Below are 25,288 nucleotides of genomic sequence, written 5' to 3'. Positions count from 1 at the left end.
GTAGCCAGTCTCCCTCTGAGGGCTATTTAGGGTCTCTCTTGTGGGTTCTCTTCAGATTCTGCTTGCACGTTTCCTTCAGGAATCCTCTGCAACAACTTCAGACTCTTCTGACCTCGGATCAAACGCAGCCTGCTCCAAGAAATGTGTGTTACTGCAACAAAGTGTCTCCAAGAGACACTTTTCTTCAGCAACCTCAGCTCCAAGTCAGCAACTGCAACAGTGTCCACAGTGTGCATGCTCTGGGGACTCCCTGTCTTCATCCTGCACCAGAAGGACCAAAGAAATCTCCTGTGGAGTGACAGAGTCACTCCCCTGCTCCAAGCAGGCCCCTTCCAAGAAGACAACCAATACACTGGGACTCCTCTCACGGCAACAAGCGTGCTCCTAAGGACACAGAGGGTGGACATGATTGAGGTCCTGCTGATGCAATTTGGAGGAGGTAAGACCTTGCCTTACCGGAGAACAATGGTACACCTGTGTATTGTGTCTTCTTCGCCTCCTGAGGCCCCTGTGCACTCTTTGCAAAATTCCTTTGTGCACAGACTGGCCCAGGTCCCCAGCACTACACCCTGCAATGCTCAACTCACTGAGTTGTTTTCCGGCTGCATGGGACCTTCTTTTGTTGTGTTGCATCACCCGTGTTTTGCACCTCCTTTGAACCCAGATCCTGCGGCTTCTGGGGGTGCTGACTGGCATCCTGAGGGCTCTCTAAAGTGCTGAGAGCCCCCTCTTCCTCCTCACACAGAGTTGAGGCCCCCCGGTCCCTCCTGGGTCCATCCAGTGCCATTTTGACAAAAAACACACTTCTGTCGTAGCCAAGGCTTATTGGCGCCTTCCAACACAAAATCTCATTTGCAACGATCTTCATGCCGTGGGACATCTTTTCCATCATGCAGGAACCGGCTGGCGTCTTCCTAGGGTGCATTTCTGCAGTCTTCGACTAACCAGGGACTCTTCTTTTGCACCCTCTTCTGGGTTGGCAGGGGCTCCTGTCCTTCCTGGAACTTCTTTCGACTTCTGGACTTGGTCCCCTTCCTTTGCAGGTCTTCAGGTCCAATAATCCAGCAGTTGTTCTTTGCAGACTTCGTTGGCTGCTGCAAAATCCCAAAAATGAGGTGTAGTGTGTCCTAAGGAAACTTGCAGTACTTTATACTGCTTTTCGGGGCTCTGGGGTGGGGTAATTTACTTACCTTTACTTTATTCTTACTCTCCCAGCGATTCTACACACACTGCACTTGTCTAGGGGGGAATTCGCGATTCACATTCCACTTTTTTAGTATATGGTTTGTGTTGCCCCTAGACCTATTTTCTACGATTGCATTCTTTAGGATTTCTTACTGTTTGCATTGTTCTATGACTATTTACTTGTCTAATTTGGGTGTCAAGTGTATATATTGTGTATAATACTTTCCTCCAGAAGGTGTATTGTCTCTAAAATATTTTTGGTACTGTGTCATCCAAATACCTTTATTTTTGGTAACACTGAGTATTGTCTTTACTTGTGTATAAGTACTGTGTAACTATAAGTGGTATTGCATGAGCTTTGCATGTCACCTAGTTCAGCCTAAGCTGCTCTGCTATAGCTACCTCTATGAGCCTATGCTGCTAGAACACTACTACATTTCACTAATAAGGGACAACTGGACCTGGTATGGGTAGCCTTGACTCCTCCTGTTGCACGGGGCACATCAGGGGTAAATAAATTAAGAGCATTGAGGCAAAGCAGCACTTACATGTGTCTGCGGTTTCTTAGACTGTTTTGTAGATCCTTCCCATCAGTCCAAACTCACATCCATGTGTATCATGTACGTGTGCTGTGTCTGTCCCTTGCAGTGCTTGCTCTTACAACAGGAGCATCTTTTTGACCAAATGGAAGTCTGTGTGTAATCGGAGAGGTATACATACAGATGTGTGCCTTTTGTTTGGTTTGCTTTAATTACCATGCAAAATAGAGCTGTTATGTTGCCACTAGTGGGGGCGCAAAAGGAAATGTGGTTTCATAACGTGAAGCCAAATTAATGTTTTGCATCTGCTACTATATATGACTGCAAATAATTCTGTGTTTTCATCCAGGGCGATTGGTCTTGAAGCTATTGATAAATTATAAGCCTTCTTTTTGTAAATCTGCTAAAGAAAAGTGAGACTGTGTCCTTGTTCCTTTGACTCATCTTAAATTCTTGTAAGAATATCCTGAAAAAACTGTTATATCAATAGGACATTTCTTTGTAGAAGTAGGACGTAATGTTATAACTGGGACGTACTACTGCAACAGCAAGACCTGCACGACTACCGATAGAAAATTGAGCAGCACCTGAAAACACGTTCTTGCGCATAACTATGTTTAGGTATTGTGCCAGTAAGACAAGCCTGCTGCCAGGAAAATGTGCTGTTGTACCAGGTAAGAGTGCTGTTGATGTAGCACGACAAAGTTGTAAGAATAACTTGTTTTTAATAGTGCTTCGTTGCGCATTCGCCGAAAAATAACATAAATTAATATAACCATATTAAATGGTAGTTAATTTCTTCACCTGAAAAGCACAGAAGTCAGAGTCTGCCTTGCCGGCATTCGAATATAAAGCCACAATGACGTCACAGTAAGCCATGCTGCTGCGCAAGTGAGAGATGTTGTACCAGTGAAACAAGCTACTCTGCTGGCGAGGGATATTTCTGCAGCATGTAGCCATGCTCCTGCACTTTATTGCTGAGCTGGTAAGTCATGCTCACGTGTCTGGTCCTGTAAGACAGGCTGTGCTCCAATTAAATCATGATGCAGTACCAGACGTTTCTATACAAGAAATACATTCTGCTTAACCAGTAAACCATGCTGCTGCAATACCGGAAAGCACATGTTGCCGCGCAAGCTAGACACTCTGCTTCCTCAAGACGTACTGTTGCTCCAGTAGGATGTGATCGCATCAGGATGGCCTGCTACTGTTTAAAAAAGACAGGACGCTGCTTTACATTATTACTTTGCGTATTTTCTTTCAGTCACCGATGCTGTAACTCATGCCATGTTCCTAAAAGAGAAGCACCGTCAGAAGGGGAGGGCAGACGGGGCAGTTTTCCCCATGCTCTGCTCTTTGAAGAGGGCTCGCGCGGCGCAGTTCGGAGGAGGCTGTCAGCACGCGCAGCATGTTTTACAACGCGGGTCACTGTAATCCCAGCTCGCGCCATGACACAGGCGGTGCCCATGCTGACAAACCACGCTCACAGCTGTTAAGGTGTGGGTGGCGGGTACGTATAGGCCTCGAGCTCGCGCTCCGTGCGTCCAACAGTGAAAAATCTTCTTCCTCTGTACTGACGCCAATAAGACAGTGGAGTGAGGCAAGTAATTCTCCCCGACCCAGCCTGTTGCATCCTGTCTGGTAGCGCGCACCCAGGAGGCTGAGGAGAATAGCGTTTAGCTCAGCCTGGACCTCCTGCCCTGCTGTGAGTGTGCCGCCTGTTTCTTCATTTATAGCTAGGGAAATAATTTTTACATTTAAAACAAGCATTTGCAATGCAATAGGTCTCGCATTTGCTTGAGTTATAACTATTGGTGCTGTAAATTCATAACTGGACTTTTCTTACTACATAAATTGGTCAACCCTGCCTCATAATTTGGTCTTTTCCTGCCACATAATTCCAGTGGCCCTGCATGTAACTAAAGTACTTCTATTTACCTTCTTCCATGTTCAGCAAAAAATGAAAATATTGCCATTTAGGATCCTAATTTAAATCTGCCATGGTAATTCCAATAGAATACCGCTGGCATGTTCTCCATGACAGTGGACAAGGACCCCATTATATTTAATGGATACAACTACTTATACAGCCCCCTGTGCACGTGTACGTACTGGAGGTGAGATATTGGATGTGTTTGTTCTGGGTAGGGGCACTAGGCAGGGATGCCCTCTCTCCGCACTCTTATTCTCAATGGCGATAGAACCCCTGGCAGCCTACCTGCGACAGACCATGGACCATTGGGGGATAACTGTAGGGAGAATCACTCGTGATCTCCCTCTATGCAGATGATGCCCTGATTTATGTTTGTAATCCTACCACATCTGTCCCTATCCTCATGCAGGCAATAGACAAGTTCGGAACTATCTCTGGCCCATGGATAAACCCTACCAAATCTAGACTATATACACTGGGATCTCTTATGGGCATTGGCCCAGAGGACCTCCCCCTGACAGATATTCCATGGCAGCTCAGAGATATCCTCTATTTAGGTATATATCTAGCTCCCACTGAAACAGAATTTCTAGATTTGAACATCGGAAGGGTTGTGCGGAAACTTCGGGAATCGGTTCGATTTTGGAGGGACCTACCACTCTCTTTAATGGGGAAAATAGCAATTCTAAAAATGATACTACTCCCCTGCTGCCTATATGCCTTAGAGGGAGCATTTTATAGGATCCCTTGACGGTATTTTTGAATACTTGATGCCCTCATGATTGAGATCCAATGGGCGAACAAGCAGAAACGGGTCCGTCTAGCCACCCTCGGGAGGTCATGGCCTTCGGGAGGAATAGAGGTCCCAAACCTGGAACACTATCACATAGCTGCACACCTATAACAGCAGTCCACTGGTTAGCAGGGAAAGACCCCTGGGAGACCAGGTTACTGGACGGCTGTTGTGGAGAGTTGTCTCTCTCTACCTTGCTGATGGCAGGCTCCAGAGTCCCCGCGATACACCTTACATAGTCTGCCATGTAACTCAGCTAGGGGAGGATACTGTGAAGAGAGTGCTCCAGAGTGTTCCATTTCAAGCAGAGCTTAGCATCTGGACATTGAAGCCCTTCGGAAAAATTGAAGACTGCATAGATGGGAGGAGGGGAGCTGCCTTACACTGGCCGATCTTTATTCATAACATACACAGATGCAGTTGAGTCATTTACGTTAAGCCCAGGGCAATGGCACATGGTATTTGGTCGACATTTCTGGATGCCTCACCACATTCTACTGTCCTTGTCACTCTATTGGACATGGCCGGTGGCTGTTGTTTGATACCTCATCTCTATGGAGCATTACGTAACGACCTTCCCAGACAACCTCTTGCAGTCCAGACTAGGTGGGGAGAGGTGCTTACTGACCAGTTGACTGAGCGGGAATGGGCACGCATTCATGAAGGGGTACATCCAAGAACTTCCACTGCATGGTTTAAACTAATGAACTATAATTTCATACACCAAACATATCTCACCCCAATTACTTTAAGCAGGAATTACGCCACACGCTCAGATAGATGCTCAAAATGCTTTGCCCCAAAAGTAGACTTTATGCAAATAGCGTGGACGTGTTAGAAGATTTCCTCGTTCTGGTAACAGGTGCTTAGAAACCTGAATAGGGCGCTTTCATTGGAACTCATACAGTTACTATTAGGCCTCATTCCTTCTACCTCCACAAAAAAACTTAGTAGGAGGTTCATCTTGCTGGGCCTATCACTAGCTAAAAGGCGGACTGCAATAAGATAGTTAAGTCCTAACACCCCTGTGTACTCAGAATGGACTAAAGATATTATGAAATGGGCTCTAGTGGAAGAGACCTGTATGTAACACAACCTCACAGATGAAAAACTCGAAGAGGATCTGAGAGGCTAGTCAGCAATGATCTCAGAGCTAACAACCACATCTCAAGATGAAGCGACACAGATGTTCGCTCCTAAACTGCAAAATAATGAACTATATCTTGAAGAAAAGATTGTTTGCTTCTTTTATTCTGTAACATGAGCTGAACGTAATGTTTATACGGGAGCCATATGAAATAAGGGGGAAATAGTTTCAATGTTAGGTTGACCTGCTTGGTGTATCTGAAGCAGATATCTGAAGCATATGCATAACTGTGTGAAATTTGTTACATTTCCCACTGTTTATAACTGAAAAACCAATGAAGATCTTTGCAAACTAATTCCAATAGAATACCATTTTCACCACAAGGCAGCCATGGAGGAGTAACAGGGGAAATAAAAGCATGACTCTTGAAGGTTTGTTGACTCTGATCAGTTCAAATAAGTATCGTTATCCACCACACCCAAATGAAACGGGTTGCAGAGGAAGATTCAAAGAACTCACAAACGCCACACGTCACAACAGCGCGTGAACCGAACAAACCTTTTTTTTTTTACAGAATTTCTAATGACACCACATCCCTCTACCTGCAACGCCCACTCTTCGAAGGCTACAGTAAACAAGCAACAACATGGGAAGGGTGGTGGGGAAGGGCAGAAATAAACTAGAATCTCAGGGACAGATGGGAGGTGCTGGGGGACGGCAGTGCGAGCTGATTCAAAGTGCTGTGAACGCCATAAGCGCGAAGGAGAGACACAAAAGGAAAAGAATAGTTCACTCACAATAAAACATATTAGCAGTCATGGAATAATCTATGTAACAGGTTCAGTCCCCAAGGCAGGACAAACACAAAGCATTTACCAATGACATCAAGGGATTTCTGCAAGGCAAACCCAGTAACGAATGAAAGTGATGGGCAGGAGGTGGGCGGTGTTAAACCTCACAAATAGATACAACACGTTGGAAAAGCAGCGCCTGTGCACTGTTATGCTCAACCTAAAAAGTATATTTTTGATTCTTTCACATTAGCATATTATATGATATCACTGCATTATAGGACTTTATTAAAGGGAGTGAATCACACCCTTCCTGCCCTGCTCACTTTATAATGACTCAACAGGCAAGTCAGTCGTCCTTTGTCTCATAAACATGCATTTATTTTCACAACAGCAGAAACATTATTATCGACTACTAAAGGATACACAAGAGAGACGTTTGTACAATGTGTAGGCTGAACTGAATTTATTCAAGGTGCTCTACAAAGTCATTATAATTGATCGGGACGCACTGTAAAAAATAATTGCCCATACTCACTCAGTTTTGTCAAGCTGGAATTGAAATCAGGTTTCTTGATTAGACATTGTGAAATTCGGCCTGTGGATGGGTATTGCAATTTCCCCCTTTCTGCCCTTAGTAACCCAAGAGGGAAGTCCATTGTCCTGAACCTCCTGTACAAGGCTTTTTTTGTTCTTATAAATGGAGCAACATTAAGGTCTTTTTAAATATATGCTAGAGAGGTTTTGATGCAGTGCTTATCTTTAACTGCATTTCTTCAAGGTGCTCTCAAATGTGATAACAGAAAACGAGGCACAGTAATGAAAATAACTGCCTGTGGTCACAGTTTGGTCACTCTGGGAAGGGTCCACATGTACAAAGCATTTTTCTAGTCGCAAACAGGCCGATTCACAGAATCGGCCCGTTTGTGACTAGAAAAATGCTTTTTTGGGCGTACAAGGTCCAAACTGTGATTCGGTAACTTGTTAATGAATCGCAATTTGGGTTTTGCGATTCGGTATTAGGAAGGGGCGTGTTCAGGGCGTCCCTTCCTAATACCGAATCTAAATGGTACGTATGATTGTTTTGTGACCGTGAATGCGGTCGCAAAACAATCGCAGTTAGCACCAATTTCAAATTGGTGCTAACCCATTCGCAAAGGGGAAGGGGTCCTCTAGGGACCCCTTCCCCTTTGTGAATGCATGTAAAAACGTTTTTGAAGAGCAGGCAGTGGTCCCACCGACCACTGCCTGCTCTTCAAAAATTAAACTGAAACGTTTCATTTTCTTTCTTTTTAAATGCAGCCTGTTTTCCTTTAAGGAAAACGGGCTGCGTTTAAAAAATTTAGATTTCTTTATTTAAAAGCAATCACAGATATGATGGTCTGCTGACACCAGCAGGCCACCACCCCTGTGACTTTTGCGATTCCTGATGTGTCGCAAATTGCGACCTACCTCATTAATATTAATGAAGCAGGTCTATTTGCGACCCACCGGGAATCGCAAAAGAAACTCAATGGAGTTTCTTACATTAGGATTTGCGGTTCCCTAAATGCGATTCGCAAGGAATCGCAATTGGGAAATCACAAATCCAATATTTGTACATGTGGCCCTAGATTCTCTGGGAGAGGACCCTGCAACTAGCTTTTGAGCTGTGCCCCTCAAACGCTTCGTTTAGTGCTGTACCAGTATAATTTGCTGTTGTTCCAGCTGGAGATGATTTTGTTTTTGCAAGTTCTGTTTTTATAGCAGTAAGGCAAGCTAATGTACTGGTAAGAGTTGATAGTGTGCTAAACACCATTTTGCTGTGAAGATCAATGTGAAGTCATCTCTGTGTCCCAACTTAGTATGCTCTTAGATCAGCACGATATGGTCTTGTGTCAGTAAAACATACTCTTGGGCAAGCAAGACCTTCTGTCAACGATAAGGAGTACATTTGTGCAAGTATAGCATACTGTAGTATTGGTAAAACATGTTGGTGTACAATAAGACATAGTGATGCATTAGTAAGACGTGCTTCCTGTAAAAGTCAGATATACTGTGGTACCAATATAAAATAACAAGCTGTATCACTAGTAAAATATGCTTTTTCACCATAAAACATACTGTTGTTCTAGTAAAACCTACGGCCTGATTTAGATCTCGGCGAAGGAGTTACTCTGTCGCAACGGTGATGGATATCCCACCCGCCAAAACCTAAATACCATAGAAAACAATAGTGTTTAGAATTCGACGGTGGGATATCCATCATCGTTGCAGTGGAGTAACCCCTCTGCTGAGATCTAAATCAGGCCCCTAGTCTTGAATCATTATGTAGCACTTTTGTGCCCTTATTAGATAAGCTTGTTCCAGTATGCAAAGCTGTTTTGCTAGTGAGATATTTCCACATCACTATGACATGCTTCTGTTCTAATAAGTACAAATACGGTGCATTTTTGTACTGGTGTGACATGCTGTTGTGCTGTTACAAATTGCTTATGATTTGAGGTGTCATTGTACAATTAAGGCCTAAAGGAGCAGAGAAACATTTTGTTACCATTAAGATATAATGTGGTTTGCATTAACCATGTGTAACGATGTACCATAGTATATTATTGTGAGCAATGCACTGCTAGTACCAGGAAGCCGTGGTGTTATGCCAATAAGGCATGTGTTTGTTCAATAATATTTGCTCTTCTACCAATGAGAGTTGCTATTATTCCAGGAAAATGTGCAACAGTGAGCGTGAGATATGATTTCTGTATTAAAAATAATGCAGTTTTATGGGTAAATCGTACTAGCATTGAAGTGAGAGGTACTTGAGCGGGTATGACTTGCACATGGATTGGCAACACATTCTGTTCTAGCAGATAGGCATGAATTTGTACCATCAAGGTGATTTCATGCCAATAAACAATGTTGTTTTATTGAGACATGCAAGTATTACTAAGAACCAGTAAAAATGCTTTTGAGGCAGTAAGATATGACATACCTCTAAGGCTCATTGATCTACCCAAGATGTACTGTTTCGCTAGTGATATGTTCCTTGGTATTACTCGGACAGTCTGGTATACCAGCAGGACACACCTTTGACCTCAAAGACCTTCTGTACTATAAATACCAGCTAATACCGTGCCAGTAACGCATGCTCCTGTATCCTTACGGCCTTGATTGTGAATGGCCCATCCCAGATGCGAAGTTTATTGTGCAATAGCTTCTGTTATAGGTTATCTTCCACCAGTAAGATATGTGTTACCAGTGGAGCATGCAGATTTATCAGTAAGGCATTCTTTTGTGACAGCAACATAAGAAACACAGATTTCCTTTAAAGCCATTAATAGTACGCGAGCCAGACGCGGTGTACAGCACAATGTGTGCTTATGACAGAAAGACATGTTGTACATTAAGGGGCTCATTTGCAAGAAACTGGTGCATCGTGATCGATGTGCCAGTTTTCTTGTGCCACACTGTGTCCCCCTAACAATGCCATGGGAGCACTGTATTTACAATACAATGCTCCGTGGCGCAAAGTGTCCACAACAGCGTCAGAAATTCTGATGCTGTTGTGGTGCTAAACCTTAACGTTGCTGGACTAGCACCAAAATTTGTATGTTAGTTCAGGAATGTTAAGGGGGCTCCCATAGACAACAGCACAGCTTCACCTTTAACGGCTGCCCTGATTAGGCGTTAAAATAAATTACGCTATGCTGGCACAGCATGAGGCAGTGAAAAGTGAAATCTTGTAGATTTCACTGCGTCATTTCTCTGTGGCTTTTAACGGGGGAACGCCTACCTTGCATACATTATACTTGGCGAAGGAATAATGTGGTGCAAGGCTTTACAAACTGCCGCAATGGTGACATTGAGCCAGTTTGCAAATATGGCGTGCAGTGGGAGACTGTTTTGCTCCACCTTAGAGTGAGAAAAAATTACGCTAAGGCGGCGCTAAATCCTTGTAAATGAGGCCCATTTTTGTTGTATACAAGTAAGAGGCGTTCTTACTCTTAAAGATGTGCCCTAGTACCAGGAAGCGGTGCCCTAGTAGCGGTACCCTTGTGTCAGTGTGAGGGGCTGTGTTCCCAATAAAAAGACGTTTCTTTTGCTCAGTCATATACAATGTTCTGTCTTTCAGACTGGCAGCAGCCAGAAGTGTTGCTTTCCTTAACTCTGCCATTACTCCTTTTGAATATATGATTTTAGCCACCATCATAGCAAACTGCATCGTTCTGGCCCTGGAGCAGCACCTTCCAGAAGGAGACAAGACCCCCATGTCCGAGCGTTTGGTGAGTTCTGAATTCTTTCCTTGTTCTCTGTTTCTCTCCCTAAGTTGCAGCTCACTGTTTTGTCGTACTCCTGTTTACCTTCATACATGTGATTCAGTGCTGGGTGGACATGCCAATGTCATACTTGCAGTAGCTTGGTCTGAACTCCACTTCTAAAAATGATCTATGCTATATCTCAGTCATTCACACAATTATGTATTGCCCTTTTTGATCCCCTCTCTCGGCTATCAGCCATCGTTGATGTCTTTGCTTTTCGGTGAGAGATGCACAGGTTTTGTAAATCAGAGCCTTGTACTGCCTTGTACTTTCAGGGAAAAACATCCCATTAAACGAGAGCAGATAAGGACATGCAAAAACTGAGGAACGCGTATTGCCTGAAAGAGCATCTTTTGCCCCCAGGCTTCTGCCCTTGTTTGTGGACTCTCCTACCATCATGTACTTTGAAGATGATTACAATAGGTTTTTACTAAGACTGGGGTAAAGGCTATGGGGCCCGATCTGCAGCTTGGTGGGCGGCACCCTGTCCGTCAGGGTGGCTGCAGACATTTTGTCCACCACCTTAACAGTCTACCTTCCACCAAATTTAGAGATCACCGCTAGTGCATACGACATCCTTTTTTTCTGTTGTCACCACCAGGTATCTGGCAGAGACAGACAGAAACAAGCATTTGCAATGCAATAGGTCTCACATTTGCTTGGGTTAAAGCTATTGGTGTTTTAAATGCATAACTGGACTTTTCTTGCCATATAAATTGGACAACCCTGCCACAGAATTCTAGTGGTCCTCCATATAACTAAAGTACTTCCATTTACCTTCTTCCTTGTGTCCTGACTGTAATGCTCAGTACAGCCACTAGAAGACACATTAATAAACAGAATAGCAGAAAGTAATGCACTATAACCATATATGTAGTCCCTACAGGGCATAGTGCTTTACACATTTTGAGACCTAGCAGACCTACTGCAATACTATTAAAAAGACGGCCCTTAAAATACAAACTACTCCCAGCTATAAAACAAAGGTTCCAGCCACAAGAGAGCTTAAAAAGACAATGAATGGTGGGAGATGTTACTATTTTGGGGTCCCCCCAACCTGGTGTGGGGACTCAGATGACCTAGACAGAAAGAGTGTCATCTTGAAAGTTTTGATGAGTGTCCTATTGTCCTAGGACCACCGCTGGCTGAGTTATGGGCAAAAAGGTTTTGAAAAAGAATTGTCACGCAAAGCATTATGGGGCGAGTTTCCTCAAGTACAGTGACTATTGTAGTAGCTTAACTGTAATGCTCAGAACAGCCCCTAGAGAACACCATAATAAAAATAGCATTAGTAAGAAACATGGTCATGTAACCATATAACCTGCCCCTAGTGGGCCTAACAATATGAAAACAGAACATCAGAAAACAATGCACTGGGATCATAGATTTGCCCTATAGGACGTAGTGCCTTACACATTTTGAGATCGAGCAGGCCTACTGCAACACTATCACAAAGAAGGCTCTTAAAATACAAACTACTCCCAACTGTAAAACAAAAGTTCCAGCCATGAGAGAGCTTACAAAGACATTGAATGGTGGGAGAGGTTACAATTTTGGAGCCCCTCCCCAACCTTGTGTGGGGTCCCAGAAATGACAGAGACAGAAAGAGTGTGGTGTGCTGAACGTTTTGATAGTGTTCCTATTGTCCAAGGACCACCACAGGCTGAGTTATGGCCAAAATTGTTTTAAAAAAGAAATGCCCCACAAAGCATTATGGGGAAAACCGAGTTTGCCCTGGTGCAACGAATATTGTGATATATTGACTGTAATGCTCAGAGCAGCCACTAGAAAACACTATAATAAAAATAGCATTTGTAAAAAGCATGGTCATGTAACCATATAGTCAGCCCCTAGAGGGCCTAACTATATGAAAACAGATTGTCAGAAAATAATGCAGTATAATTGTGTATGTAGCCCCTAGAGGGCATAGTGACTTACACATTTTGAAACCTAGCATCCCTGCTGCAATACTATTACAAAGAAGACCTCTAAAATACAAAGTACTCCAAGCTGTAAAACAAAGATTCTAGCCATGAGAGAGCTTTAAAAGATATTGAATGGTGGGAGAGGTCATTATTTTGGGGTTCTCCCAAACTAATGTGGGGACCCAGAGATGACCTAGACAAAAAGAGTGTATTGCGCTGAACGTGTTGATGGTGGTCCTATTGTCTTAGGACCCCCACAGGTTGAGTTATGGGCAAAAATGTTTTGAAAAACAAATGCCTGCAAAGCATTATGGGGCCAGTTTCCACGAGTGCAGTGAATATTGTGGTATCGGCTCTCCCGCTGTGCTAGGAGAGCTGCGTTGAGGATTTCTGTGTTTTTTTACTGTTCTAACTGCTCCAGTTAGTATATATGCAACTGCTAAACTTGTAAGTGGTGGTCATGTAAAGCTCTCTTTAGATCAAGTTTGCGATGTATGAAACTTCACTGTTATGTAAAGTGCGCCTCCAATTGAGTTTGCGGTATATGAAACATTACGTACTCAAGAAAAGCGCCTCTTCGATTGAGTTCGCGCTCTATGAACCTTTTTTTAAAAGATATGAAATCAAAAAGAAGCAGCAGCGTGGCCAGAACAAGGAAGAGGAGGGAACAACAACCGGCCACGCAGCGTGAAGCAGCGAGTCAAAAGAGAAAAATTGTGCCCACACACTAAGGTATATGGCCGATCATACAATAATCCCTGTAATAGGATCACTCTCCAAGGTGGTAACAAAGCAGCCTCAAGGCGGGACAAACGCAAAGCATTTCCCTACGAAATCAGGGGAATTTTGAAAGGCAGGCCCAGGAACGAATTAAAGTGATGGGCGTGAGATAGACGTGGTTAAAGCTCACAGAATAGATTACAACATGTGCTTGCACGCTGCTATGCTTCACCTAAAAAGGACATCAGATGGTCCAACCTAATTAGGGTGGGTGGTGTAATGCCCATCGTGTGATTTCCCCTACTGTGCCTGGCTGTCGGAAGAAGCTTTCCTTTGGAATGGCATCTTTCCATACCTGGTGGCTGCTAGATGATGATTGCATAATTGGTTGGCAAAGTTGAGAGTGGCATCAGCGGCCAACATTGATACCACCACTATAATACCTCTCCATCCACCCTAAGTCTTTAGCTGTAGATTTTCCAGAATTTCGGTGTATCACACGGATAAACAAAGTGAGTCAAATATCAAGTATGTCACCTTTGTGAGTGGGCTTAAAAAGAGATAGCTGTTTCCTAACGCTCTATTAACACCGAACAGAAGTGCTCTTTCATACATGCCACATGATGTGCATATTTTTGAGAATTATTTGTCAAAATGCTTAATGTCAGCCCAAGTACACTTAAGTAACCACTGTGCACGTCCACTGATTCCCACTTCCCAAAGAGGTGGCAGCTACTTTCTTCCCATAGTAAATGAAAATGACGCTTTCTGACAACTCTTCCTACCATTTTGTGAATTTCAGGGCGAAACTTTCTCCTGTGTCTCAATAATGTAGGGCACAGCTAGTGAATGTGACTTATTTTCTTATGCGTTAAGTACCTATACTTGGATTTCAAGAAATCATGGCTCCCCATGACATCAGCGAATGCTAAATATTTCCCCAGACAGTAGTTTAAAAGAATCCAATACTTTTTGTGACGACTATTGCAAGACATAACCAGTACTTCATGTGATACATTTTTCTTTAAAAAAAAAGATTTACTTCCTGTGACACTTGCACCAACGAGTGAAACCATTCCTGGGATACAAGTAGTCAAAATGGTCAGTGAACCGTACTCCCTGTGACACTTGTTAAAAAGACGCTAGCCGCTAGTAGCTGCTCCATGGAACGCTCATCTGCAGCATTCATTCCCAAATCGATATTTATTGTGACCTCTGTTCCAAATAAATCAATATTTCCTTTGATACCTATTCCAAAGTAAGTACTTCCTGTGCAGCATGTTCTAAAATAATTATAAATGACAACTTTTACCAAGAATCAGCTGCTTTCTATGACACCTAATTAAAAGAACTCACTATTTCCCATGATATCTATTTCAAAGTCAGTCTTTTCTCTGGTAAGTGTTCCAAAGAAGTATCACTAAATTCAGTCACCTGTTTCGAAGATGAAACTTTTCTACATAACTCCTTTCCAGTCAGTTGAGTTCTTACCGTTACACCACTTATATGAAAGTTACTTATATCTGTGACTCCAGTTTTAATAAAGTAACTACTTGAGTCATGTGCCACCTGCTCCAAAGACATTCATATTGCCAGGTATGGCAGATGCCCCACGATAGATTGAGTAATACACCGCAATTTTCTTTTTTGAGTTAGGGATCGTAAACCCCCGCCCATATTAATTCACACATTTATATTATTATGCTCAGTAACCCATCATGTTTACAGTTTTATTTACAAGTTTTGTATGCCTAACCTTAACAGAGACGCTAATACATCTATTTTCCTAACCATATTAAAAAATCTGTTCCTCCGCAGCCACAAAAAAATTGTTTCCAGTGAGATCATGACTGGTCCCAGTGTCCCTTGCCCAGTCAAAAATGGACCTGGTTGGGTTCCTCCTTAGGGTAGGACCCCTTCCACTTACATCCCCTATCAGGGTATGCCTGTGCAAGAGGCCTGCCTGCCCGCTAGAATACCTACCTCGGGCACCCCCTACGCCCATCATTTTACCCCCCAAGGGCCTGTGCCAGTATGGCGCGCACTGCGCCTGTGCGGGTGGTTGGCTGGTAAGGTAAGGAACGCTTGCCAGCGACCCCTCCCAACCCCAGCACCATTGTAACCTCCATTCAACTCGCTGCCAGCCCCCAAATAGAGTCCCCTGACACCGCTGTTCTCTTTGTCAAAAAGGAAAATCATGACCTCACCCGGCAAGCAGACCTAACGTACATAATTACAAAATGACAAACAGGGCCTGAAAGAGAAGAAAAAGTTAACACGACAACTTATCACGGATAAGCCTAACATCTCAAGACATACCATAATTGCATCATTTGGAAACACAGATTTGCTTCCCACCAATCATTCCCATCGCAAAACTAACAGACAAACCTATCGGGCCTCCCTCACCTCAGGCTGATGACTCAGGGGATGGTGGGAAGGGAAAACAAAAGGGAGAAACAGTTTGTGGTGCTGAGCAGGGCTTAGGGTGGCAGTGTCCAATCTATAGGAGGCGGCCAGTGGGAACAAGAGACCCGCTCACAGCCTCTCTTCCCACAAGAGAGATCAACCCCAGAAGCCCTAAAAATGCTTCTGGGTCCGCTCCCCGGCCCAGACAATCATATTTGGCCTTCCTTGGAAGGTCGTGGCACACCGCAACCCCCAGCTCTGGCCATGCTCTCCACCTTATGTGTGGCCCCCCCAACTTGGGGGAGCCCTCATCATATGGCCAGGTATCGCAGATGTCCCAGGATACATTGACTATGACACTAGAATGTTATTTTTGGGTCAGGGGTCGTAAACCCCCGGCCATATTTATTCACACACAAAATACAAAAAACACATTTCTATTATTATTCATTTTCACAGTTTTATTTACAGGTATTTGATGCCTAACCTTCACAGAAAGGCTAATACTTTAATTTTCCAAACCATATCCAAAAACTTGTTCCTGCGCATCCACAAAATTTGCTTCGAGTGAAATAATGAGTGGCCCCAGTGTCCCTTCCTCGAAACCTCCCTTGCCCAGTCAAAAATTGACCTGTTTGGGTCCCTTCTTAGGGACGGCCCCCACTCACCTACATTCTTTCCCGGGGTACGACTGTGCCTGGGGCCTGCCTGCCCACTAGGATACCTACCTCAGGTACCCCCTACATCCACCATTTTTCCCATCAAAGGGTTGTGCCAACTTGGGGCCCATTGCGCCTGCGTGGGTGGTTAACCGGAAAGGACCACTTGCCAGAAACCGCTCCCAACCCCTGCGCCTTAGTAAGCTCCATTTTTCTTGCTGTCAGTATCCCTTGGAGGGTCCTGAGACATCGCTGTTACCTTTGTCTAAAAGGAAAAAGATGCCTTATATGGGCCTGAACTGTCCCACCAATCATGACCTTACCCACTACAGGCCAGCATAGTTCACCTACTATCTGGCCTCTCCCCACATACTCCCATAACATGGGTGATGGTTCAACCAAGACAGCAGGTTCTAAGTGAACATCTCATTGCCAACCTTTGACAAGTAAACCCCATCCTGCAAGACAAAGCGCTCACCCTTTATGCAGCCATGAGGTATGGACTACAGCCTTGATGGCCTAAACTACTTACATATTTTATTATTCACTCACTTCATTGAATCGGTGAATGCCCTAAACAACTTACCAACCCTCCACTGTAACTTGGCAATGATGTTGGACCACGCTAGCATGGCCTGAGGGAATTTAATTGCAAGCCAATTGATCTTTGATGTCAATAATTCAAACAAGTCCTTCCTGCCAATCTCAGACAAATGATTGCCACCAAGATGTACCAGGATGATCACAGGGAGCATAAACCTATGGGGCAGCAGTTTGTCCAATGCAGATCTCAAATAGGCCCAAACGCAGCCTTCCTTGACCACAAAATGTCAGCTAGTATCCTGCTTGTCTCGCCCTGACAGTGAAGCCACTTGTGAAATAAAAAGCTTTTGCGCACCGAATGTAAGAATGGCCCAGCACTTCTGTAATCTTTGTCGCCTCAGCATTGACAGGGGACATCAAGAAATACAGCAGGCAGCTGATTCCAAGCTTCATGCATTCTACCTGTGTCCACGGGGGAATAGAGAAAAAAGAAAAAGGGGGGTTGGCAGCAGGCCCTAAAACCTGCATTCTTACATAACACTTGTAACAGCGTAAGGTCCACCTGTCAATTGTTTGCACCCCCCCCACCCCACCCCCCCACCCCAGGCCTGTAAGTCTCATCGCTAACGCAGTGGCCCCTATCCTGAAAGAGTGTGACCCATATTCAGTAGGATCAAACCCTACTGCCCTTAGGGCCTTATTCAGTATTCTACAGAACAAAAGGGGGAAGCAGGCTGTGGCACCGGGTGGGGCCAAGGGGAGTGGCGTCCGATCTGTCCAAGGTGGTGAGCGGAAACAAGAGACCTGCTCGCAGCCTTGCTGCCATTTTATGGTCGAGGCTTGCCGCTCCCAAGAGGGATGACGCTGGAAGCACTCAAAGTAAATCAGTAGTTATCTATATTATTGTCTAACCCTTGGTTTGCTGCTAGTGCCACATATTCCAAAGAATTCAAGAACACTGGATGCCTTTTCCAAAAAAGAAACACTGTTCTTTGAAAACATTTAAAAAGTAACTTTCTCCAGTAGCATCTGTTCCTAAGAGGTCATTGTCTCAAATGACACCTGCTTAAGTAATTCAGTACTTTTGGTAAGGTCTGCCCCATTACAGAGTTTCTACTTTATGCAATTTCTGTTTCAAGAAGCGCAGAAGTTTATATGCCTCCTGTTGTGAAAGAGTAAATATTTTCCGTAGACAGTGTTTTAAAGCAGGAACTATTTCCTGGGACACTTGTTCTAAAAAAGCTACTTCTTGTGACAGCTCTTCCAAAGAAGTGAGTCTCTGCTATCACCATAAAAAAAAAAAAAAAAAAGTAGCTTCTTTCTTTTATACAGCTATTGCTTTCACCTTTTAAAAAAACAAAAATAGTAGCTTCTTTCTTTTAAACAGCTAACAACCTTGTCTCCTAAGATCACTACTTCTTGCAACATCTGCTCTAAAACAACAGTTGATTTCGTTAGTAATGTGTCTGCTCTGTCTATAATTCTGGAGTCTTACTAATATATATATTATTTCAGATATCCAAAGCTATATGCCCTCTGTTACCTTGACATGAACTATATACATCATGACTGCAGTGTTTCTACTAACTCTAGGGTGATAGAATATCCTCCCCCACTTGAAGCTTTAGAGCAGCCACCGATTTGTGCAATGGTACCCATAGTGCTATTCTGATCTTGATTTTTTTTAAGGTTTTCGACTACAGGGGGAGTGTAGCAAGAGTGGAAGTAACTGGTCTGGTTCTTGAACGCTTCCTTAAATCAGAGAAGACAATGTATTGTTAGGCTTAACACACTTTGATCTCTGATACGCTGCCTTACTAATAATAACATTGAGTTGATGCATTGTGTTGACTGCCTGTTCTAATGACACAGTTCATTGCTTCTTCACTTTTACAGTAAAGGATGTCAGAAAAATACTGGTCTTGTTGCACATTCATCTGCAACTCAGATAGCTCATATGCATGGCACAGTGGGGCATCTAAGGCATCTAGTGGTCTAGCAACAACAAGCCATATGCATCTCAACTGGTGTAAACTGCTCTTTGTAAAGGATGAGTGCAGTCCTTTTAAAACACCTTAGTTGTTTATAGTCTTCTCCCTAGAACACTCCTTCTGCATAATTGCTCTAGATCAGATTTTAGCTGGTAGGATACACATATGATTCCTCCATTGATCAAAATAGTTTTAATTATTAGGGATGTGTCTACTCTAGGAAGAAGAACATCCACATTTGGGTGTCTGAGCATGTTGATCTGTAAGAATCCAAAGGCCAGGCAAAGTAAGATTCCAAAGTGATACGTTTGGATAGTAATATGTTTTTCACAATATCGTTTTTGGTTTTTCCCTTACCTGTTTTAAATACTTCAATTTAAAGGCTGTTTTCCATTAACCAGATTCTTATTGGAAGGTTTTTCCAAAGGTTTTATTGCTTTTTCTGGGGAGTTTCTTATAAAGCTTACCAACTATAAGCTTTCTTGAGTTAGAATGATTGCAGACATTAACATTTTCTCGTCCTTAGCTTGCTATTTGACTTATCCTTTCCAACCGTAAGATTACCTCTACGGGCATGTCTTTTGATGTGAACACTGGAAACATTCTGTCTTCCACTGCATTCCATTGGATCTGAACCTTTTCTGATGAAATCATTCCTCCTCCAGGGCATGTTGATTGGAAAGCTCTTGAATTGTAAACTTCTCTCTGCCCTAGGGCATCCTGTAATGGAAGGTTAACTGTGAGACTTCGAAATCACATTGTTTGATATCAAGTCTCTCTGATAGTAAAATTCTCTCTTTCATAAAATATCCTTTTATTGGAATGGTCACCAATGATTGGATTCTATTATCGATTTTACATACAGACTCCAACAAAACAGATTGTTCCTTGGAACATTCTTTTTTGAATGCTGTCAGATAGGAGCCATCTTCTACTGCACATCAAAGACTCTCCAACAGTAAGAATACCTTTTCCATGGCCCATTTTTGTTGAGACAACTTTCTGACAGGAAGATCCTATGTCTCATCCCGCATCTTTGTATAAGAAGACTCTCTCGTGATAAGATCCACTTTGTCACGTCTTATCCTCCTTTCATGGCACAAGGTTTAGTTGGAAGTCTGGTCAGCAGTGCGGTTGCCTCTTCCATGCCTTACCTTTAAATAGAAGGTTCCAAGATGTATTTTTTCTTTTTCTGCAGCATGTGCTTTGATGAAAATGCGCATTGATGCTAATATTCCCTCTGCTTTGGGCATTGCTTAATTAGATGGGTCTACCACTATAAGATTACTTCTTTCATGAAATATGCATCTATTGGAATGATCTAAGATAGTACGATTCCCTCTTCCCCAACTCATTCTTTCTCTAAACTTGCTGCAGATATGAGGAGTCTCCTGTTCCATGGATGCTTTTATTAAAAGGCTCCCAGATTATTAGGTGCCCTCTGCCAGTGCGTTCAAAGGCTCCCTGACAGTAATCTTGATGCTAACAAGCTACATCCTCTGGTTTGAAGACTGCACAATATTAGGACTTGTGATGGAAAAACTGATTAACAATAATATTCCCTCTTTCATGACACAGCCTTTTTCACAGAAGACCTGCAGTAACATTACCTTTTGTATTGCAAATTCTGGTATTAATAAAGCTTCTTGGGTACCACTGCATCTGTCATGTCATGTCTTTTTTTAGGAAGCTCTCTGAAGGTAAGATTCTGTTTTCTAGGGCCTGTCCTTTAAATGGAAGGTTTCTAAAAGTAATGGCCCTTCTTGCACAGATCATGCTGTAGTTGCGAGACTATCTCAAGTAAGACTCCATTGTTCAAGAAATACCATTCCATTGGAAGGTTCTTTAAAAGTAAAACTCAATTTTTCATGACATATCCCTTGAGAAGATGCTCTCTCAAGGAAGATAAACTTGGAGGAATCTCTGTCAGACAGAAGAATCCTATCTTTCATGGCACATTCTTCAGTTAGAAAGCTATCTGACGGAAGGATTCCCTACTGTAGGACACGTACTTCAGTGCATGTCCTTGGATCACTATAGTCATTTTTGAATGGTCGCAGTAGTAGTCCTTGGCACATCCTTCTGTTGGAAGGTTCAATGATGCTCATTCTCACTGATGCTTCTTTTGGAAGGTTCATGGGTTACAGAACCTTTCTTGTGTGATATTTCCTTTGACTGAAAGACTGTCTTGCAGATAGTTTCCTGAAGTTACACACCTTGATGTCAAGAATTTCATTTCTATTGTAAATGTCATTCACTTTGTGACATCCTTTAATCTTAATCACTATATCAGTAGCACTGCCTCATCTATAACACATCCTGCTCTCAGAAAAGTATGCATTGGTAATAGTCTGACATATCCTGCCATTAGAAGGATTCGATCATCCAGTAGTAGTAAAACATTATTCCTGACAACAGATACTCTGATTGAAATTCTCTGTGGAATATTCCCTCTCTTGATTACTTCACGTTTAAGAGAACCTTTCAAACACAAAACACCTGCTTGTGAGATTCCTGCTATGCCATAGACAGGTGTTTCTTTCCCAAACATAGGCATAGAGATATGGCTGGGACCACTGCTATGTTGTGAGAACTTTTATTCCAGCTGCTACTTTGTAGCCAGAATTGGAAATCTGCTGACAGTCTGAAGTGGACTGGCTGGTGCACTCATTATATTAACTATTGACTATGCTTTCTTGCAGTGCCTAAAATCCAAGACTGGATCGATTATGGGCCTTGTACTTGGGTGAAGGTGAATAATCGCTTCTGACTCTTTTCCTCTTTCTCGCAGGATGATACAGAACCATATTTCATTGGAATATTTTGCTTTGAGGCTGGGATTAAGATCCTCGCACTGGGATTTGCTTTCCACAAGGGGTCTTACCTGAGGAACGGCTGGAACGTCATGGACTTTGTGGTGGTCATGACCGGGTGAGTCTTTCCTTCATCTTATGTTTGATTATTTTTTCTAAACTCAGACTAGATTGAAGTTATATGTTGGACGTTGTCCTGGTAAAGTGCAACTGGGGATGAGAAAAAGGTCAGGGATAACTGTTGGTTGAGATGCCCCACCTCCCAGCTTCTTTGCAACTTGCTGTTTATTCCGAGTATTCACTTGTGTTTATCACCAATTCCCACCAGCCTCAAAGTGTCTTGTTGCTTTATGGTTATGATTCGAGCCCATTGTGCTTTCTGTGACTCACTTTTACATGCTGTACCATCACGAGGCGCTTTACCTATCAGTCCAAAACCTATGTTGTACTTTGCTGCACAGTACAGTTTGCTGCACAGAATGAATTAATTGTTGGTTTATCCTTTTAGCTCTATTGCTGTCTCTTCCACCTTGTACTGGGGGTATGCAGGTTCTGCTCCCTTTGGGCTCTATGACGTGTTTTCTACACCCTGTGAATTTGTGACCCACTCTTGCTTGTTCCTTGTGTGCAAGACTGTGCTAGACCTCATGTTCTGATCTACAGATGCTTTCGTGTCTCCCACCGTTTCACACCAGTTTTGCTTTGCTTGGTTTATCTTCCATGGTTTACGCACAGCTCACACTCGCAGTCCTCACATGGTCCACTGAAGGCCCTATTTCCAGACATTTAACATTAGATTGTCCACAAGTTAAATTTTTACGGAGTTTTGTGCCGTCAGTTTTTTTAATTTTTGGATACAGTATGGTGAAAGTCCAGACAGCGCTTAGTTCTACTGTGCACTATAAACATCATAGTAGAAGGCTGTGCTACATCCTTCCTCCCTTCAGTACCTATTGGTAGTCCTTAGATAGAGGATGTTTGTAGTCTTTCATGCAGAGTGTGCATGCTCTTCTGCAACATGCTATGGAAGCCTGATCTTGTTAGAGTAGGTGACAGCAACTCATGGTGTTTGTGTGTTTGTGAGGGTGTGTGCTAGTGTGTGTGTATGTATGTATGTGTGTGTGTGTGTGGGTGCTTGCACGCATACATGTGTGTGTGTGTGAGAGACAGATGGTTTTATATCTACTAAATACTATATAACAGTGTTGCCCCACAGGTGCATTGAGGTTTTCAAGAGTGTTGTTCCACTGGTGCATTGTGGTTGTTAGCTATGCTGGGAGTAGTTGTATTACACCTTTGGCTATTCATGTTGTGTGAGGTAGTTACCTTAATAGGGCTTTCTGGTTGGCCATGCTGTGTCTGTGTATTAGTTCCATGAGCTTGGTATCATGCAGATGTGTGAGTCTGTTTATTACTCCTTTGCTCCACTGTTGACCTTGCTTATTCCAGGCACTTGCGTTATACCTTCGGAGCACTGTGGTTGCTATCCATATTGTGTTAATGCTATGGGTGCACCCCAGTTATTCATATCGTTTTTGCCCCCTTGAAGAACATTGAATATTGTCCATCATTTGCTTTACCCTGGGCATCTATGTGGTGTGCGTGTATTATATGATTGGTGCACCATAATTCTTATCTATGTTGTGTGAGAATAATGTCCCATTTTGCACTACGGTGTTGATGCTGTGTTACTGTGTCACACAATTAGTGCAGTGCTGTGTGAGTGTGCTAATTGGTTGGTTTACTGTGTGACCTCTTAAAGTGAGCCGTGGTTATCCTCCATGCACTGTAGTATTTCCCTTGCCACCTGTGTATGTTACATCACTGTTGCGTGGAGGATTTTGGTTATGCAGTGTAAGGAGGTTCTCATTACTAGTGCACCGTAATTGTTTCTCATTCTCTGTGAGTGTGCAATGCCATAGGTGTACGGTGGTTATCCCAGCTGTGCGTGTTTTCTCATCACTGGTGCATTGTGTTTGAGGTTCATGCTGTGTAAATGTGATACCTGTTTGGTGCCCTACGCTTATGCTCCAGCGTCTATCTGTGTATATCCATTATTAGTGCAACGTGTTTGCTTATGCTTTTTAAGTGCTTTATCGTTTCTGCACCATGGCTTTTGTGTGTGTTGTGCAAGTAGGTTACTCCACCGGAGCAGTAACGCAAAGTGATGCTCCCCCGAGCGCAGAATGTGAAGAGGAGTCCCCAATTTTCCCATATCTCACAGTAATTTGCCTTGTGTTTACCGCGTCCCCCTTAAAGGGTTCACACACCCCTCCCTCCCCACCCTGCGCTGCACTGAAGAACCTTGTTGCACAATGGGCGTTATTTGTTTCTACTGTGTGCGTTTTGTCTTTATTAATACGTTGTGATCATTGCCCATGCACTGGAGTTGATTCCTGTACTTTGCCAGTGTGTAGATCCCGCTACATTGTAGATGCTGTGTAATAGATGGACTATAGATTTTTCACGTTTTATGGAAGAAGATTATCACCATTTGTGTCCTGTGGTTGTTTCGCATTATCTGCGACTCCGCCACACCCGACCCTACCCCCCCCCATCCACCTTCAGTGCACTGTGGTTGTGGCCTTTGTCATGTCAACCTATTATTTCATTTGTTTTGTCTAATCTTGTGCTCAACGAATCTCATTTATGCACTGTGGTAGTACACTTGTTTCCCATTTGTGCACTGAGTTTGATGCATCATCGTGTGTGCCTTTTGTTGCATAATTTAGGTTATGCTGTTTTGGTGTTCTACTATGTTGCTGCATTGTACTTTCTGCGCGTTCAGTAAAACCTCTTTTTCTCCCATTTGTGCACAAGGATTGTTGTTTATGCTGTGTCAGGGGTTCATGTTCTGGTGCACCGTGGTTCTTGTTCATGCTGTGTGCATGTTTCAACATTGGCGAATTGTGATGGGTATTAAGAAGCATGTTGGCTTCATCTTCAAAGCGGGTCACTTGCCACGATATATCATTTTCGGTGGTACACAAGGAATATATTACTCTTGAGGCCAGTGAGGGTATGGAGTAGACGGTGTATATGTGCACGTGTTTGGGTGCAGGAGTGTGACGCCTGTGCTATCTCGCAGGATCACTATAGTTAGTGAACTACATATTTTAGAGACACCTCTTGAAGGAACCATTTATGCACGCCACGCATTGCATGTTATTCATTGCGTGCACTGTGGCTCTCAGCACAGTATGTGTTCTCTCATATACCAGTGATTGCAGACTCCCATGTGGTGTCCCAGTGTGATGTCTCCTATCCCAGCAATGTCAGATTCAGTTGGTGAATCTGGAATTTTTAACTGATATAGCTCAACCTGTTACAAAGGTGTGCATGCAGGGTCCACTGTTGGATGCACACATCGTCGCCGGTGGTATAATGAGTTTAATGCTCTATAGATCAGTGGTTCCCAACCTTTTGACTTATGTGGACCCCCACTGTGTCATTCCTGGAGCCCGGGAACCCCCACTGAATCTTTATTGATATCCGGGGACCCCCCTACTGAGTCATTACTGAAAGCTGGGAACTTAATCTGTTAATATTACTGAAATTTCTTAGCAGTCGTGGACCCGCCGAGTAGACTTAGTGGACCACCAGGT

General features: G+C 43.3%; 1 protein-coding gene across 12 annotated transcripts in view; it reads left to right on the top strand.

Annotated features, from left to right (window-relative positions):
- The window catches only part of CACNA1A (calcium voltage-gated channel subunit alpha1 A), a 1,156,221-nt gene that overhangs the window by 192,247 nt on the left and 938,686 nt on the right, over window positions 1-25,288 (top strand). For 10 of the 12 annotated variants that reach the window (XM_069230412.1, XM_069230409.1, XM_069230408.1 and 7 more), the window contains exons 1-2: window positions 10,487-10,587; window positions 21,662-21,801. In XM_069230412.1, the coding sequence (XP_069086513.1) occupies window positions 10,495-10,587; window positions 21,662-21,801 (233 nt within the window). In that variant the 5' untranslated portion in view covers window positions 10,487-10,494. Of the gene's footprint in view, window positions 1-10,481; window positions 10,588-21,661; window positions 21,802-25,288 lie in introns of those variants that run through there. The other 2 variants (XM_069230415.1, XM_069230416.1) reach the window with 1 other exon arrangement.

This window comes from Pleurodeles waltl, chromosome 4_2 (genome assembly GCF_031143425.1).
Source record: "Pleurodeles waltl isolate 20211129_DDA chromosome 4_2, aPleWal1.hap1.20221129, whole genome shotgun sequence".
In the NCBI taxonomy this organism is placed as follows: domain Eukaryota; kingdom Metazoa; phylum Chordata; class Amphibia; order Caudata; family Salamandridae; genus Pleurodeles; species Pleurodeles waltl.
This window is presented reverse-complemented; position numbering and strand designations above follow the sequence as displayed.